This window comes from Salvelinus fontinalis, chromosome 20 (assembly GCF_029448725.1).
Source record: "Salvelinus fontinalis isolate EN_2023a chromosome 20, ASM2944872v1, whole genome shotgun sequence".
NCBI lineage: Eukaryota > Metazoa > Chordata > Actinopteri > Salmoniformes > Salmonidae > Salvelinus > Salvelinus fontinalis.
Window position 1 is genome coordinate 8,387,754 of NC_074684.1, and position 19,807 is coordinate 8,407,560.

General features: G+C 42.2%; 1 protein-coding gene across 1 annotated transcript; it reads left to right on the forward strand.

Annotated features, from left to right (window-relative positions):
• The first annotated feature begins 273 nt into the window (after nt 1-273).
• LOC129817236 (mitochondrial basic amino acids transporter-like) lies at nt 274-19,807 on the forward strand. The gene is made up of 5 exons (XM_055872274.1): nt 274-1,531; nt 4,898-4,941; nt 5,596-5,679; nt 6,405-6,612; nt 11,367-19,807. The coding sequence occupies exons 1-5, from the start codon at nt 1,504-1,506 to the stop codon at nt 11,933-11,935; spliced, it is 933 nt and encodes a 310-aa protein (XP_055728249.1). The 5' UTR covers nt 274-1,503; the 3' UTR covers nt 11,936-19,807.

Here is a 19,807-nt window from a genome sequence, read left to right on the forward strand (position 1 = left end):
ACTCTTTCACTGACTCGAGTCATGATTCGTTTTTCTGAGTGACTCGTTCATTTTAGTATTTTGTTTGGCATGTTGGTGCCAACCACAATAAATCGTAAAGCAGGATTAATATACGCCCCTCCGGCTCAGCGGCTCCAGAGACATGCAACTGAATGTCATATACGCGCAGAACAATGTAGGATGAGCATAGAGAAGAAAATTACATGTTTTAACTGATAATTGATCGCATTGTGCAAGAATGACTGCAATTAATTAATTATTAAATGTTATGGACACAGCTTTGTAGAACCAAAACATACACAGACTCTGCTCAATAAACTCGATAATGAATCGTTTGGGGGGCTGCAGTTCGCGAACGAATGCTTATCACCTTGCCTGGCTACCCAGGGACGTTAGTTTATTTTCCGCAATGAGAAGTATGTAGCAAACGCCTGAAGCGGAAAATGTAGTGCGAGTTGTCTGGCCACTTTTCACCCTCACAGCAGTCAAGCAATACGTTCCTCCAAGAGTCGTTCGCAATCTAGTCCGGTTCGGGCAACAACTAGACCTCGTTCAAAATGTATCAAGAAGTAATCTTATTTGTATGTCATGCAATCAACAAATGTATATTGTCTCAGTCACAAATGACAGCTCCAATAAGCCTTCCATAGTGAGTCTTTACTCTGCTCGTAGAATCATGTCTCACGAGTTTTAAGTTCATCGTTCGCTGGTACATGTAGGGCGTCCTCCATGCCCTGGTCATTACTGACTTAAATGAGTCGAAAAGATCCGAGTCAGTAAAAAGAGCCTAACTTCCCATTACTAGTATTTTCGTGCACAACCAATACGCTTTGTGGTAAAATCGAAAAAGAGGAATCGCGGCTTCGGGACTAATGGGATTGGATACGATGTTTACCCGAAGTACGGGTGTATTCATTACGGAAACCGTTTACCATTGAATAACCAAACGGAAGCAAACATATAAAAACTAGAATATCTATTGGACAAAAGCAGGTATGTCCCGCCCCGTTTTTTAACAGCTTGCTTCCGCCAAAGAAACGCTTTGCAACGTAATCGGTGTATTTAAAATGTCCAAGGTGGTACACACCTTCAATGACAATGCCACCTGTCAAAAACGTTTGTCAGACAGGCCGAGTATATGGCAGAGAGAGGACGGTAAAAAATAATCTAGCTAGGACAGCTCATTGAAGTCGTGTAGCTAGCTAACTCTATTCTAACGGCCGCAGATATCTCAACACATATATATTAGCTAGCAAGTTTATATCACATTTGCCTAGCTAGGACTAGACCGAATCTTGACTTTAGCCAGCTAACGTTACAGTATAGCTAGCTAGGTAGTAAGCGACGTAACTAGCTACTAGCTTCACTAGTTAGCTGGCTTCCCGGCCTAGCTGTGCAATTTACGTGTTGCATCAAGCTGTGTCGGTATCAAAAAGTAGCTAATAATAGTTACTTGACAGATCACTGCACCCTGAATCGCAAACTTGTGCTTGAAGACTGGTGATGGACTTTCTTGCTGGCTGCATTGGAGGTAAGTCTGATTTGAAACACACAGTTTTCTAGCTAACTACTAGTACTGCAGCCAATGTTGGAAGGCTAGCTAACACATCCCGTGTCTGTCTGGTTAGTGGTTAAATTCAATTCGATTAAACTCAACCCCATGATCGAGTTTAGTCGGCAAGTGATGTCTGTAGCCATACCCACACACGCTAGGCTCTGCGTCACAAGCTGTCGCCTTACTGTAGGTATGTCATCTAGCCATCGTCACACCTACCAATCACACACATATACTTGGCCTAAAACCGAAAGTGCTATTTGAGAAATGTATTCTTACATCCTGTAGCTTAGACAATGTTGACATTGGCATTGTGAAACTCTCGACTTGTTCACCTCACCCGGCTTACTAGCATTGTATGATGCAATCCGATTCCGTGATATCAACCACACTTTTGTTCTTGGCGAAAGTCGGCACACAAGCTTAGGAACATTCTCCAAATTCTATCTCGCAATGGAAAACACGTGACATCATTATAGCTGTCTGGAACAATTCAGACAATGCATTGAAAACAATCACTCCGTGTCTTATTGTAACATCACCAGTGCGTGACTTGCACTGAAATAGGCGTCAGTACTCATTTTGGATGCTGGTACGGTTTATATTTAGGTGCAGGAGCGCCACAATACTTTTGAGCGAATACTATTCTATAAGAGACACAGGAGCTCAAGCAGTATAACATTTTAGGTACACCGCTCCGGTGAGCTCCTTCCCAAGTCAATCACTGCATAACTGAAATAGCTAACAATAGCAATGTAAAACCTAAAGATACTGTACCCTCTCCTGCTTGCCATTTTCTGTTTAGCTATTACCTTCCACTCCTGTCATTTGATGTTGAATGTTAGCTAAAAAGAATGTAGGCTACAGTTAGTCTGGGTACCAGTCTGTGAATAGTTGGTAGACATGACAATTGTTGTAATGTAGATATATTTGGAAGTCATGTTGAGTCTGCTATCTGGTGTCAGAACAAAGTAGCTCCTTATGCTATGTCAGAAAAGCGGGTATTTCATAGTTAGCCCTTATTTGGGGATCTGATTCCAGTGGTCTTCAATGTAGCCTTGGTACTATTCTTTTAAATGAGATTAGTTTATAGGTGGTCAGATCATAAAGTAAGTGGATGGCCCTGCTCTCCAGGAAGACCACGTGTATGTTGTTGAAAGCAAAAAGTATATTTCTTCCCTGGTGAAAGGATTTATGATGAATGATACGTCTGTGGTTTCAGTTAGTGCTCCATCAACAGACAAAACTAAGATAGATCTACTGTGAAAAGGAGAGGCATCCGCACACACCCCTTCACAGACCAATCACACTCTCCCTCCCACTGTCACGGATCTGCTGTGGAGTGGCTTGGTGTACTTGTAAAGCCATAGGGGAGGGACCCGCATGCTCAACGTGAGTGGAATGGCAGGAAAAGCCTGACTCGACTCAGAGGGCAACTTTAGTATTATATGAAAGTGTTGGCCTATTAGGCCGACTATTTCGAGCTGAGCCATAAGCATACATGGGGTGTAAACTAACCTTCATGTTGGCATCAAATGTTCCATAACAATACCATTCTAATTGGAATTTCGACTGGAACTGTTGGTGCCAACATGGCACCCTCCAAAAATGATGACAAGCCTCTGAGCATTTGTAAATCAGTTCCACTGATATCTCCCACCATTTCCAGGAAACTCTTTGCAGTAGGCCTTCAAAGCAATCAAAGGTGACTGTAGGCACGAGTCTACAGTGTGACCGTTTTACTGACGTATGCGCCTAAATATTTCGCTGTGCAACCTGGATTTTTTACAATTTAGTAGCACCAGCACACCTAAAAAAATATTTTGTTGTGCACCTACATTTTTCAACTTAGGCGCACACATGTTCCTTGTATAAAAAAAATTAAGAATGAAAAAAAAGTCAGCATAGAGCCCTGATAGGGAAATTAATAACTTACTTTGTTACCTTGTACCAGGAAGACACAGACCTTTGCATAATACTGTACCACTGCAAATTCTAAGTAGAAACAAAAAGTGAAAGAAATAGCTAAACTTTGCAAACTGCCCAGGTACTGGTAGTTTGTTCCACTGTAGCTACTGTGGTATTAATACCTAAGCTATTACAAAATATTACCATAATTGTCCCTTGCCTGCCTGTTCACAAAGACACAAATCATGGTCGTAGTTTCGCTGAGGTCAGTGTGTTGACTTGTGATCCCCTTGTAACCAACACATGCCTACTGCTGTTTTTTAACTGGCTTACAGAAGTGGCCTGGCTCTTATTGGTTGGCTGGGCCCAGGCCCCCCACTGTGACACAGCAGGTGCTGCTTAGTTAGCATGAGCCTAGCTGTTCTAACCAGTCCAGAGAGGCACAGACCGACCACAGACCGATGGCCAGTAACCAGAGCTCTGAAAACTGTTTGGGTTGTGGCTTTTTCATGGGGCCATGCTGGTCCACAAGACATTTCATTTCAGAATGTTATTGTTTAGGAACGGTTGGTGCCAATATGGAGGATAGTCTGCCAAACTCTGTAGGCCTATATCAAGGCCTATAGCAGGACAGTTGCTGTCAGGGCACAGGGCTGAGGTTTCACTCTAGTCAGAGCCAGGGGAGGAGAGGGCTTGTATTAGGTAAGGTTACACCAAAATACCAGAGTCAGTAGTGAGAGTTCTCAAACTGGCATCGGAACAAGGGTAGGATTGGGTACTCCTAAACACCTGTTATGTAGGCTAACTTGTAGAGCAGTCGTCCGGACTATTCCTGAAGAATCACGCTCTCTCCCCAGTGGCCTTGCCAGGTATTAGTCAGCACTTTCTAGATCCATATAGCGTCACTGTCTCAGACCTGGCTTCAGATACTATTTGAATTAATTTCAAATACTTTACTGGTGCCTAATTTAGCCTGTCTGGCTTAACTGACCAATATCATCGTCTCAACTGCTAATCCTGCCCATCTGGCTCGGAAAGCAGATTTCAAATACTATCTGAACCCAGGTCTATTTGTTTACGGTTGCAGGTTGTTGTTGATGGCGACAGGGTTTCCATTTCCTTCTCAGAAGAATTGCAGCTTGTAGTTTGGCAGTCTGATGTGACATCCTCTGTGTGAGGTGATAGCCAACATTAAGGCTATATGTTTCCAATCTCTGAACTTGTGATCTGAATAGCGGACACGGCTATTTATTTGGTTTCTGTAAGGCATGTACAAATCTGTAGTTTAGATTTATCCCCCCTACCAGAATACAACTTCTCAAACCTGTGTGAATAATCCAGTGTAACAAATACAGTGCAGTAGACCAATTTTTACTTGAAACAATCTGGTCTCAGCTATCCTGTCTATAATGGCTCTCTCATTCTTCTCTTCAGGTGCTGCCGGAGTCTTAGTAGGACACCCTTTTGACACGGTTAAGGTACGTTTAGTTTTTCTTGTTTTTTCCCCCCCTTATATGCACAAAGTTCAATAGAGTTGCTGCTTATTTCAGACCAACCACGAAAGCAGCAATACGGTATGGTTAGGGTAAAGGGGTGATCTCGACACTATAACAGATGCTATTTGTATGTATGTTGCTGATTTTTGTACACATCCTTAGCTTACATAGGCTTAATAATTGTGGGAGATTTTCTTGTTACCTGTAACAGGGACTTTCTTCATTTCGCAGAAAAAGTCTTACAGTGTTAGTAGATACTTCTTCACAACAGTACACTGTAGTAAGTACAGCAAAGGTCAAACCATCCACCTGTCTGTCTCACTTTGACTGTCTTGGTTTTGTTGAACCACAACAAGAATAGGACCCTTTCCCATCCCCTATCAACATATAGCCTCTAGTAACTCTTTGATGTCTGACTTAATGTGGTTCACCAAGTTGTGTCAGAAAAACCATGTTTGTACACTTCATTGCAGTACATATATTTGTGTGTAATGGCATCATACTCCGTATTCCCTCCCTTTTTGTTCCTATGATTTGATAGCGTTGTCAGAAAGTGTTTGTTGGTTCAGGAGGGATGCTGATTGGCCATCCAGGTTCTATTTTTACCTTTGACACAAACCTGTGTTTGTATTGCAGGTGAGACTACAGGTCCAGAATGTGGACAAGCCTCTTTACCGCGGGACCTACCACTGTTTCCAGTCCATCGTACGACAGGAGTCAGTAAGTCCTACATGCATCTTTATCATTTAGTGGAAACTGTCTCTGATTTTTATATTTCAACAGGTGATTGTCACCCATGTCAAGTCATTTGGTAGATTGTAACCCTATAGGCTACAGTTTTGTTTGACACTTAGGCCACTCTCCTATCAGCACAAGCACATTGAGGTATGCTCTGCTTGAGTTATTCAGAGGTTATGGCTCATTGGGTCTCTTGGCCTAAAGATGTTTTGGCATTTGTTGTGGTGTTATTGAGAGCAGTGTGTCCTGGGGGCTGATCCTGAACCTGTCTGTCAGATGAACCGGTCTGGTCTTGTGACTGAATGGGATGCCATTGCAATGGGCCAGCTGAAATACTCACAGGGCTGGAATAGGGTGGAATAGAAGGGGCACTGGTAAGGGGTAGGGGTATTGGGGAATAAGTACTTTGGTTTGTTTTCTCTTATAGATGGCTTATAAACGGTGTAAAATAAATAAAACATTATCTGCTTCAATATTGTGGGTTCTATCATTGTAATTGTCTGCATCAGTTCGAATCCCATATTTGATTTATTTAGAATTATGTGGCTCCCTTTTCATGCTACACAAGAGTCCATAGCCTTGAACACAGTCTCTTTCTAATGTCTCCACTTTTACTTTTCTTTCTCTACCTGTCCCATCTCGCCATCCTTCACCCTCCATCTCCCCTTCCCTTTCGCCTTCCCACCCCTTTTCTCCTCCCTACCCAGATGTTTGGGCTGTACAAAGGCATCGGCTCCCCCATGATGGGCTTAACCTTTGTCAATGCCATAGTGTTTGGAGTGCAGGGCAACACCATGCGTTACCTGGGCCATGACACCCCTATGAACCAGTTCCTGGCTGGAGCCGCAGCTGGGGCAATACAGTGTGTCATCTGCTGCCCCATGGAGTTGGCCAAGACACGCATGCAGATGCAAGGTAGGGATTACCATAATAATGCGCTTTTACATCTACCATTCTCTCCAACTGCTTAAAGGTCCAATGCAGCTGTTTGGATCTCAATATCAAATAATTTCTGGGTAACAATGAAAGTACCTTACTGTGATTGTTTTAAATGAAAATGGTGAAAAATAAACAAAAATAGCTTCTTAGCTAAGAGCAATTTCTCAAGCAAACATTTAGCTAGGACTTTCTGGGAGTGGAGTGGAGTGGAGTGGAGTGGAGTGGAGTGGAGTGGAGTGGAGTGGAGTGGAGAGAACTGAAAACTAGCTGTTATTGGCAGAGATGTTTGTAACTCTTTCTTATTGGCCAATACTCCATCCCACCAAAACAGGCAGACATTTCAGGCAGTCTTTTCAAATGACTCTTACATTAAAAAGGCATTATCATTTTCTAAATTTCACAGTATTATTCCAACCTCATAGTGTGGAAATATATATAAAATACATAAAAATCATGTATCGATATCAATATGAGTGAGGTGTATTCAGACCCCTTTACTTTTTTCACATGTTACATTACAGCCTTATTCTAAAATGGATTAAGTTGTATTTTTTCCCTCATCATTTTTTTTTTTTTTTTTTTTACCGTTATTTTACCAGGTAAGTTGACTGAGAACACGTTCTCATTTGCAGCAACGACCTGGGGAATAGTTACAGGGGAGAGGAGGGGGATGATTGAGCCAATTGTAAACTGGGGATTATTTGGTGACCATGATGGTTTGAGGGCCAGATTGGGAATTTAGCCAGGACACCGGGGTTAACACCCCTACTCTTACGATAAGTGCCATGGGATCTTTAATGACCTCAGAGAGTCAGGACACCCGTTTAACGTCCCATCCGAAAGACGGCTCCCTACACACAGAGCAGTGTCCCCAATCACTGCCCTGGGGCATTGGGATATTTTATTAGACCAGAGGAAAGAGTGCCTCCTACTGGCCCTCCAATACCACTTCCAGCAGCATCTGGTCTCCCATCCAGGGACTGACCAGGACCAACCCTGCTTAGCTTCAGAAGCAAGCCAGCAGTGGTATGCAGGGTGGTATGCATTCTACACACAAGACCCCATAATGACAAAGCAAAAAGTAGGTTTTGTAAAAAAAAGAAGCAAATTTCTTCTTTGACCCGACAAGCTTTATTTGGGTAGTTTCTCCCAGGACTCTCCAGAGATGTTCAAGTCAGGGTTCTGGCTGGGCCACTCAAGGGCATTCAGAGACTGGTCCCGTAGCCACTCCTGCGTTGTCTTGGCTGTGTCTTTAGGGTCATTGTCCTGTTAGAAAGTGTACGTTCGGCCCAGTTTGAGGTCTTAACCTGCTCCAGAGCGCTTTTCATCGAGGATCTCTCTGTACTTTGCGGCGTTCATCTTTCCCTCGATCCGGACTAGTCTCCCAGTCCCTGCCGCTGAAAAAACATCCCCACAGCATGATGCTGCCACCACCATGCTTCACCGTAGGGATGGTGCCAGGTATCCTCCAGACGTGACTCTTGGCATTCAGGCCATAGAGTTCAATCTTGGTTTCATCAGACCAGAGAGTCCTTTAGGTACCTTTTGGCAAACTCCAAGCGGGCTGTCATGTGCCTTTTTACTGAGGCGTGGCATCTGTCTGGCCATTCTACCATAAAGGCCTGATTGGTGGAGTGCTGCAGAGATGGTTGTCCTTCTGGAAGGTTCTCCCATCTCCACAGAGGAACTCTGTAGCGCCGTCAGAGTGACCATCGGGTTCTTGGTTACCTCCCTGACCAAGATCCTCCTCCCCCGATTGATCAGTTTAGCCGGACGACCAGCTCTAGGAAGTGTCTTGGTGGTTCCAAAATTCTTCCATTTAAGAATAATGGAGGCCACTGTGTTTATTTTCCGGCGAGATGTCTGGGATCACCTCCTGGCTGTCCACCTATCCCGTGGACGTGATTAAGTCTAGCCTCCAGGTCGGCGTAGTCTAGCCGTACAACTACATCGCTGAGGAGGGAGGGGCACAGAGTGTTCACGCAAGGACTCACCTCCACCCTGCTCAGGGCGTATCCCATCAATGCTGCCACTTTCACAACAATCATGCTGGTGCTGCTGTATGCACAGGGGGTGGAAGAAGGCCCCAAGGACTGTGAGCCGGGGCCCCCCGTCACAGCTCACTACACACAGCCACAGCAGCAGGCCCAAGCCTCCAGCCTGTGACCTGAGTCTGGAGGTGTTACTCCCACCTGAGCTGCTCTACTGTGGGGTGGGGGTGGTAGTGGTCCAATGCCCTTTGAATCTCTGAGTATGGAAACCCATAGGCTCCGGATTCCTGATCTATAGATACGCAGTGTGAGACTATAAATATAATTAACTCTGGGCGGGTTTATTTCCTGCCTAATGACGTTAGCATTTTAACTGAAATGAAGATGTCGAAGCACTGATATATTTGAAAGATGAGATCAAGAAACCAAATGGAATTTAATGAGAGACAGAGGTTGAACCCCAAACGTGATCTGCCCCTTCTGTCGGACCTTTTTGTATTTCTTCCAGAAACCAAAAGCGTTAAGGTTATGGTTATGTCACTGGAACTAACTGGTACAGCCACAAGCCTACTAACTAGCACGGTATGATCTGATTATGCAGTTTATTCTCATATAGCTCTGTCCTCCTTGCACAGTTACTATTCAGTAGTCTACGTTGGCCTGTAAGGAGATTTATATGTACTGTCGAGTAGTAGTTGAACTAAAGCACTTCTCATGTCTAAACTGAAACACAACATATACTGTACCTGAGCGATATCTGAATGCTGAAGGAAAGCCCAGAATGTGATGTTTTGTGTTTGAACACAAGTGTTAATCACTGTTAGAGTTGGCAATAATGTCATGTTTTTTGTGTTTTACTGAATAATGTGAAGTTTGGTGTTTTACTTGTGTGTAAGTGTGAGCTAAATTTTACTTTACTCTATAAATATCGCAAATGCTGGAGTGAGGATTTTTGTTTGTGTAATGTTAGCGTCATGCATGTTTGCTCAGTATCCGAATGTTGTTATTATTAGTTGAGCCTGAATGCTACTATCGTTGCTGTTAACTAATCTAGTTGTTCTCTTGGACTGATAAGCCATTGGCTCTCCTCATCCTGTGTTCTTTAGTGTATCTGTTACTGTTAACTCCTGGCCATTAGAGGGTTTGTAATTGGGTCTTTATGTCTATTTTTTACTGGTTTGTGAGCAACTGAGTAGTATTTCCACATTTTGGCAGATCTCTACTACCATGCTCTCTGACAGCTAAAAACAGTCTGAAGAAGAAAATGGTCATCCATTGTGCACATTTTGTATGGCTAGGGTGAAACCAGGTCATCACCTAAGGTACCACTCTGGGCAGATGGAGGCTAAAGATGGAGAGAAGGAGTTCTGGAAGACATTTGGAGGAGCTGTAAGAAGAGGCCTCTGGTGAACGTTCACACTGCTGTTGAATGTGGTCTTCTAACCATACCAGATGGGCAGAGGAAGGGAGATGCTGTCTTGGTATCACAATCATCTGTGTCTTTTGCTACACGATCTTTGTTAAACTGTAAAGGGTAAAGAAGAGAGCAAGAGAGTGACGGCGAGCTGAACCAGTGTGCGTCGCGCGCTACACTGCTTCCTGACTTTTTATACTGAACAAACACTGGATTTAAACAGGCAGCCCAATTGTGATTTTTCTTTCTTTCATTTTTTCAAAAGATCAGAATTGGTGTGCCTGTGAAATTTGAAAGTGTCATATTGTAACGGCTTTCGTACTCTTCGTCTGAGGAGGAGTAGGAAATATCGGATCAATGTGCAGCGTGGTACGTATCCATAATATATTTTAAATATATTTTATATTTTAATTTTTTGAAACAGTCCCGAATGGTGAAACACTGAAATGGAAACAACCACCCACAACACACAATGGAAAACAGGCTACCTAAATATGGCTCCCAATGGCTCCCAGAGACAACGATAAACAGCTGCCTCTGATTGGGAACCACACCAGGCCAAGCACATAGAAAACAAACAACCTAGTAAAAAGAACAGACAGCCCACCCCAACTCACGCCCTGACCAACCTAACACAAAGACATAAAAAATAAACTAAGGTCAGAATGTGACACATATGACCTGAAGTTGACATTGGCTTGTTGTCTAAGTTCAGAGTGTTCTTTATTTTGGCACGTTGGAACCACATTTGACCCTTTTAAAATTAGTGGGAGATGGTGGAGTGTGGCTGGAGTTTTAATCGCGGTTGATCGCTTCAAAACTGTTCGATGGTAGAGAATGGATAGCACTGAGTGGGGTTTCCATAGGAGGCGGCATCATTTGATTATAAAAGGGAGGATGATAAATGATTCCTTCTTTTTTTGGATGCTGAAGATCGGCTAGACTTGTTGGTTACTGAATGGGTTAAAGAGCATGAAAACGATGTAAACCATATGCCGTGGCCGTCTCAGTCACCAGATCTCAACCCAATTGAACACATATGGGAGATTCTGGAGGGGTGCCTGAGAATGTTTTCCATCAACAAAACTCCAAATGATGGAATTTAGCATCCCTCCAATTGAGTTCCAGAAACTTGTAGAATCTATGCCCAGTTGGATTGAATCAGTTCTCGCTCATGCTGGCCCAATGCTCTATTAAAAAACTTTGTTGGTGTTTCCTTTATTTTGGCAGTTACCTGTATATGTTTATGAATTCATGAACAAGTATTTGACCTGTTTTGGCAACCTTCACGTATTAAAACTTTATTTTTCTACTTTGTTACTAAGGCACTGGGGAGAAGAAGTCCAAGAGGAAGCTGTACAAGAATTCCCTCGACTGTCTAGCACATATCTACAAGCGGGAGGGGCTGCGGGGCGTGAACCGCGGCATGGTCACCACATTGATCCGAGAGACCCCCTGCTTTGGAGTCTACTTCCTGACTTACGACATCCTGACCCGCTCCATTGGCTGCGAGCCCGGCGACCGTTACATGATCCCCAAGCTGCTATTTGCCGGCGGGATGTCCGGGGTCACCTGCTGGCTGTCCACCTATCCTGTGGACGTGATTAAGTCCCGCCTCCAGGCGGACGGGGTGGGTGGAGTCTACCAGTACAGCAGCATCGCTGACTGCGTGCGGAAGAGTGTGAAGAGGGAGGGGCTCATAGTGTTCACGAGAGGTCTCACCTCCACCCTGCTCAGGGCTTTTCCCGTCAACGCTGTCACATTTGCCACAGTCACTCTGGTGCTGATGTACGCACGGGGGGTGGAGGAGGGGCCCAAGGACAGTGAACCCGTGACCCCCGTCACAACTCACCACACACAGCTACAGCAGCAGGCCCAAGCCTCCAGCCTGTGACCTGAGTCTGGAGGTGTTACACCCACCTGAGCTGCTCTACTGTGGGGTGGGGGAGGGAGGGAGGGAAACCCTTAGGGCCAAATGCACTTTGAATCTATGGAAGCACACAGACTCCTGATTCAGCTGTATGTATATCTATAGATATGCAGTGTCTCCACTTGACTTGTAAATATAATTTACTCAAAGCACTGATATCGTTGGAAGATGAGACAAAGAAAGAAAATTGAATGTAGTGAGACAGATGTTGAACCCAAAGCTTGATATGCCCCTAATATTTATTCCAAAAAGCACAATAGTTGCGGTTATGGTTAGGTCACTGGTACGACCACAAGTCCACTAACTAGGACTGTAATCCAATCAAATGTTATGTGTCACGTACTTTGTAGACAACAGGTGAAATGCTTACTTACGGGTCCTTTTCCCAGCAATGCAGATTTAAAGATAATATATATTTATTAAATAAAGAATAAAAATAGGGACATGGGGAATAAATACACAGTAAATAACATAAGAATAATGATTCAAAATAACATGGCACTATACAAACGATGTGCAGGGGTACTAGATAATTGAGGTACAGTTTAAGTCGGAAGTTTACATACACCTTAGCCAAATACGTTTAAACTCAGTTTTTCACAATTCCTGACATTTTAATCCTAGTAAAAATTCCCTGTCATAGGTCAGTTAGGATCACCACTTTATTTTAAGAATGTGAAATGTGATCTTATTTCAGCTTTTATTTCTTTCATCACATTCCCAGTGGGTCAGAAGTTTACATACACTCAATTAGTATTTGGTAGCTTTGCCTTTAAATTGTTTAACTTGGGTCAAACATTTCGGGTAGCCTTCCACAAGCTTCCCACAATAAGTTGAGTGAATTTTGGCCCATTCCTCCTGACAGAGCTGGTGTAACTGAGTCAGGTTTGTAGGCCTCCTTGCTCGCACACGCTTTTTCAGTTCTGCCCATAATTTTTCTATAGGATTGAGGTCAGGGCTTGACTTTGTTGTCCTTAAGCCATTTTGCCACAACTTTGGAATTATGCTTGGACTCATTGTCCATTTGGATGACACATTTGCGACCAAGCTTTAACTTCCTGACTGATGTCTTGAGATGTTGCTTCAATATATCCACATAATTTTCCTGCCTCGTGATGCCATCTATTTTGTGAAGTGCACCAGTTCCTCCTGCAGCAAGGCACCCCCACAACATGATGCTGCCACCCCCGTGCTTCACGGTTGGGATGGTGTTCTCCGGCTTGCAAGCCTCCCCCTATTTCCTCCAAACATAATGATGGTCATTATGGCCAAAAAGTTATATTTTTGTTTCATCAGACCAGAGGACATTTCTCCAAAAAGTATGACATTTGTCCCCATGTGCAGTTTCAAACCGTGGTCTTGTCTTTTTTATGGCGGTTTTGGACCAGTGGCTTCTTCCTTGCTGAGTGGCCTTTCAGGTTATGCCGATATAGGACTCGTTTTACTGTGGATATAGATACTTTTGTACCTGTTTCCTCCAGCATTTTCACAAGGTCCTTTGCTGCTGTTCTGGGATTGATTTGCACTTTTCGCACCCAAGTACGTTCATCTCTAAGAGACAGAACTTGTCTCCTTCCTGAGCGGTATGATAGCTGCGTGGTCCCATGGTGTTTATACTTGCGTACTATTATTTGTACAGATGAACGTGGTACCTTCAGGCGTTTGGAAATTGCTCCCAAGGATGAACCAGACTTGTGACAATTTTTTTTCTGAGGTCTTGGCTGATTTCTTTTGATTTACACATGATGTCACGCAAAGAGGCACTGAGTTTTAAGGTAGGCCTTGAAATACATCCACAGGTACACCTCCAGTTGACTCAAATTATGTCAAGTAGCCTAACAGAAGCTTCTAAAGCCATGGCATCATTTTCTGGAATTTTCCAAGCTGTTTAAAGGCACAGTTAACTTAGTGTTTGTAAACTTCTGACCCACTGGAATTGTGATACAGTGAAATAATCGGTCTGTTAACAATTGGGTGTCATGCACAAAGTAGATGTCCTAACCAACTTGCCAAAACTCTAGTTTTGTTAACAAGAAATGTGTGGAGTGGTTGAAAAACAAACACGTTTTAATGACTCAACCTAAGTGTATGTAAACTTCCGACTTCAACTGTAGCTATGTTGTGTACATATAGATAGGGGTGAAGTGACGAGGCCACAGGATAGATAATACACAGTAGTAACAGCAGCAGCGTGTGTGTTCGTTTTTAACTACTTGTGGGGACCAGAAGTTCCCTCAATAGTAAACTAATAAAAAATTGACCAACTGGGGACATTTATTTGGCCCCCACAAGGTCAAATGCTATTTCTAGGGGGTTTAGCGTTAAAAATTAGCGTTAGGTTTTCAGGTTAGGGTTAGGGAGAATAGGATTTTGAATTGGACTGAATTGTGTGTCCCCACATGGTTAGTTGTACAAGACTGTGTGGCGCCCCTGTGTTGAGGGTCAGCATGGTGAATGTGGTGTTGCCTACCTTCACCACCTGGGGGAGGCCCATCAGGAAGCCCAGGACCCAGTTGCAGAGGGGAAGGGGGATATCTAGTCAGTTGTACAACTGAATGCCTTCAACTGAAATGTGTCTTCCACATTTAACCCAACCCCTCTGAATCAGAGGACGGGTTCAGTTCCAGGGACCTTAGCTTAGTGCCCTCAAAGCTCATCACTATGGTGTTGAACGCTGAGCTGTAGTTAATAAACAGCATTCTCACGTCGGTGCTCCTTTTGTCTAGGTGGGAAAGTACAGTGTGGAGTGCAATAGAGATTGTTTCATCTATGGATCTGTTTGGACGATATGCGATTTGGAGTGTGTCCAGGGTGTCTGGGATGATAGTGTTGATGTGAGCCATGACCAGCATTTCATGGTTACAGATGTGAGTACTACGGGGCGATAGTCATTTAGACATGTTACTTTGGCTTTCTTGGGCACAGGAATATGGTGGTCTGCTTGAAACATGTACACTACCGTTCAAAAGTTTGGGGTCACTTAGAAATGTCCTTGTTTTTTTAAAGAAAAGCAAAAATAATGAATTATAATTGACGCATCACAAGTCCTCAACTGGCAGCTTCATTAAATAGTACCCGCAAAACACCAGTCTCAACGTCAACAGTGAAGAGGCGACTCCGGGATGCTGGCCTTCTAGGCGAGGTTTCTGTTTCTCAAACTAGACACTAATGTACTTGTCCTCTTGCTCACTTGTGCACCGGGGCCTCCCACTCCTCTTTCTATCCTGGTTAAAGCCAGTTTGCTCTGTTCTGTGAAGGGAGTAGTACACAGCGTTGTACAAGATCTTCAGTTTCTTGGCAATTTCTGTTAAGATAATTATGTTCTCAATGTTCATAAACTGAATTTCAATTAAACTACTCGGTCTGTTACCAAGAATTTGTAAGGTTCTTGTTGAAATGAAATGGACAGAGGCCAGTCTACAATAGTCAGAATGTTTATTTATGAGAGCTCTGCCCATCCTTATATGTACATTGTTTTATATACTTCTCATTTCGTCATAACTGTCCCTCCTCCTCTAAGACAATGACGATATAGTTCACAAGTCTTCTCCTTCTCATACATTGTCTGCCACCTGTTATACAATCTACTACAAGCCCAAGGTCTCTCCCCTGCCTGGGTGGGGACAGAATGTCCTGAAAGGAACACAGTAGTACAGCTTGTCTGTCGATAGCTTCTCTTATCTCATACATTGTTTCACACTTGCACCCTGCTTACATACTAAAAAGGAACAAAAAGTCCTTGTTCTAATTCTGACTAAAACTACCCACATCAGATTTATAATTTTAATACATTTCATACAGTGACAGGGTAGAATTCTGTTAGTTATAGTTCTACGTTAAATGTATACATAATTTAGTCATTATTCATAACAATTTCTCACATGGAATAGCCTTCATTTCTCAGAACAAGAATAGACCGACGAGTTTCAGAAGAATGTCCTTTTGTTTCTGGCCATTTTGAGCCTGTAATGGAACCCACAAATGCTGATGCTCCAGATACTCAACTAGTCTAAAGAAGGCCAGTTTTATTGCTTCTTTAATCAGAACAACAGTTTTCAGCTGTGCTAACATAAAGGGTTTTATAATAATCAATTGGCCTTTTTTAAAAGGATAAACTTGGATTAGCTAACACAACGTGCCATTGGAACACAGGAGTGATGGTTGCTGGTAATGGGCCTCTGTACGCCTATTTAGATATTATAAAAAATCAGCCGTTTCCAGCTACAATAGTCATTTACAACATTAACAATGTCTACACTGTATTTCTTATCAATTTGATGTTATTTTAATGGACAATAAATTAGCTTTTCTTTCAAAGACAAGGACATTTCCAGGTGACTCAACTTTTGAACGGTAGTGTAGGTGTTACGGACTGGATCAGGTAGAAAGTGTCAGTGAAGAAGACACTTGCCAGCTGCTCAGCGGATGCTCTTGCATTGTTCCGTGTTGCTTGCCTCGAAGCGAGCATAGAAGGCACTTAGCTCGTCTGGTAGGCTCGTGTCACTGGGCAGCTCGTGATTGGGTTTCTTTTTGTAATCTGTGATAGTTTGCAAGCCTTGCCACATCCGACGAACGTAAGAGCCGGTTTAGTAGGATTCGATCTTGGTACTGTATTGACACTTTGCCTGTTTGATGGTTCATCGGAAGGCGTAGCGGGACTTCTTATAAGTGTCCGGATTAGTGTCCCGCTCCTTGAAAGCAGAAGCTTTAGCTCAGTGCAGATGTTGCCTGTAATCTATGGCTTCTGGTTGGGATATGTATGTACGGTCACTGTGGGGACGATGTAGTCAATGCACTTATTAATGAAGCTGGTGACTGATGTGGTGAACTCCTCAATGCCATCGAATGAATCTCAGAACATATTCCATTCTGTGCTAGCAAAATGGTGATGTAGCATAGCATCCACTTCATCGGACCACTTCCAATTGAGCGTGTCGATGGTAATTCCAGTTTGAGTTTTTGCTTGTAAGCAGGAATCAGGAAGATAAAGTTATGGTCTGATTTGCCAAATGGAAGGCGAGGCAGAGATGTGTGTGGAGTGAAGGTGGTCTAGAGTTTTTCCCCTCTAGTTGCCAGTGGTGTAAAAATACTTTCAAGTACTAAAGTATTTTTTGGTTCTGTACTTTATTTTATATTTGACAAATGTTACTTTTACTTCACTACATTTGTAAAGAAAATAATGTACTTTTCACTCCTTATATTTTCTCTGACACCCAAAAGTACTCGTTACATTTTGAATGCTTAGCAGGACAGGAAAATTGTCTAATTTACACACTTATCAAGAGAACATCCCTGGTTATCCCTACTGCCTATTATCTGGCAGACTCACTAAGCAGAAATACTTTGTAAAATAAGAAAACCGTGCTGTCTGGTTTGCTTAATATAAGGAATTTGAAATGATTTATACTTTTAATTTTGATACTTAAGTATATTTTAGCTATTTAAACTTACTTTTGATACTAAAGTACATTTAAAACCAAATACTTTTACTCAAGTAGTATTTTACTGGGTCACTTTCACTTGAGTCATTTTCTTAAAGTATCTTTACTTATACTCAAGTATTACAATTGGGTACTTTTTCCACCACTACTAGTTGCGTAGGTGACATGCTGGTAGAAATGAGTAAAAACTGAAATAAGTTTTTACTCTTCTTGCATTAAAATCAGCGGCCACTAAGAGCGCTGCCTCTGTCTGAGCATTTTCTTGTTGGCTTATGACCCTAATATAGCTTGTTGAGTGTGGTCTTATTGCCAGGATCGGTTTGTGGTGGTAAATAGCCAGCTATGAAAAATACTACAGCTTATCATGAGGCATTCTAACTCGGGCAAGCAGAACCTCGAGACTTCCTTCATTTTAGAAATTGCGCACTAGCTAGATGTTAAAGGTCTGGTTATGCAGTTTATTCGCATATAGCTCAGTCCTCCTTGCACAGTAACTATTCAGTAGTTTACTTCGGCCTCTAAGTAGACTTGTATGTAGAGTAGTAGTTGAACTACAGCACTTCTCATGTCTGAGCTGAAACAACATACAGTAAGTATACTGTACCTGAGCGATATCTCAATGCTGAAGGAAAGCCCCAGATGTGATGATTTGTTTGAAATGTGAATCAAAGAGTTTGGAATAATTTGATGTATATTATTGTGTGTTTTTGTTTTTAGATGGGATTTGTTTTGTCTTTGATGTTATACTTGTGTGTAAATGTGAGATTAATTATATTTTTGTTTTTAAAGCTTTGATTGGCAAAATGTCTCTGTAAAAATATCGCAAATGCTGCAGTGAGGATTTTTGTGTGTAGCTTTATGCATGTTTGGTCAGTATCAGATCTTTATTATTAGTTGAGCCTGAACGTTACTGCCGATTGCTGTTACCTAATCTAGTTGCTTCTTGGACTGATAACCCATTGGCTCTCCTCATCCTGTGTTCTTTAGTGTATCTGTTACTGTTAACTCCTGGCCATTAGAGGGTTTGTGATTGGGTGTCTGTCTATTTTTTACTGGTTTGTGAGCAACTGAGTAGTATTTCCACAGATTGGCAGATTTCTCTCCTATGTGTATGATGGGAACATTTGTATGTTCTTGAATGAGGGTATTCATATAGTAGGCTATACACATCTGTGGACCTATGATAGCCTTGATACACAATATCCATGTGTCTGTAAGGGGGGGAAGAACACGCACATTGAATTGTCTCTAGTGTGTTGCTGCTGTAAATAACTATCACTGTCACAACCTTCTGAAACAAAAAGGATTCAGGAAAATCCAAAGTGACATTCTTTAAAAGAGCTTCTATGACATCATAATGGCATTATCTAAAACGGCCACAATTACATCATCATCTGATTCTCTTAAACTGCCAATATGACAATGACTTACTCTAAAATAGCCACTATGACATAATAACATTCTCTAACATATCCACTATGATGTCATACTGCATTCGGAAAGTATTCAGACGTCTTCACTTTTTCCACATTTAAGATTTTCAAAGAAGAATGGGAGAAACTCCCCAAATACAGGTGTGCGAAGTTAGTAGCATCATACCCAAGAAGACTCAACGCTGTAATCACTGCTAAAGGTGCTTCAAAAAAGTACTGAGTAAAGGGTCTGAAATAATGATGTAAATGTGATATTTCAGGGGGGGTTTATATAAACTTGCAAAAATGCCTAAACCTGTTTTTGATTTGTCATTATGGGGTATTGTGTGTGTGTGTGTATATATTTGATAAGGGAAAAAACAATTTAATCCTTTTTAGAATAAGGCTGTAATGTAACAAAATTTTGGATGTCAAGGGGTCTGAATACATTCCGAACGCACGGTATGTACTGAATTGTTGAATGTAGCAATGTTTTCGCACAAAATGCACTCTGACTTTTACCATGGAGGATAATAAACATGTACTATAGACCTGTAACGACCAGAGCTGCTGTTCTATACATTTTGGTTGGTTAGGGGTCATTTGCTGCTTGGATAAAACATTCACAACCCTTATTATACTGCTGTCCTGCAGTCTACTGAATTGGGATTATGGTTGTGGGTGGGGGGGGGGGGTATTGCTGAGTGACATTGTTTGCCAATCAGATCTGCCAGTGCTAATTGTTCCTTTTTAACCTATTTTCTGTTCATTTTAACCTCTTGTATGTTTTATTGTGCTTAATTGTATTAATTTCAATGTTCTCATACTCCTTCAGTCCTAGACACAACCGAGGCTAAAGTTAACAGACAATTACAAATCATTTAGACTCTAGGTCTGTGGGAAGATGCAATATGTACAAGTTATGTCTGATAATCTGATAGATCATTTAAAAAAGGAAAATATAAAACTATATTTTTCAATTA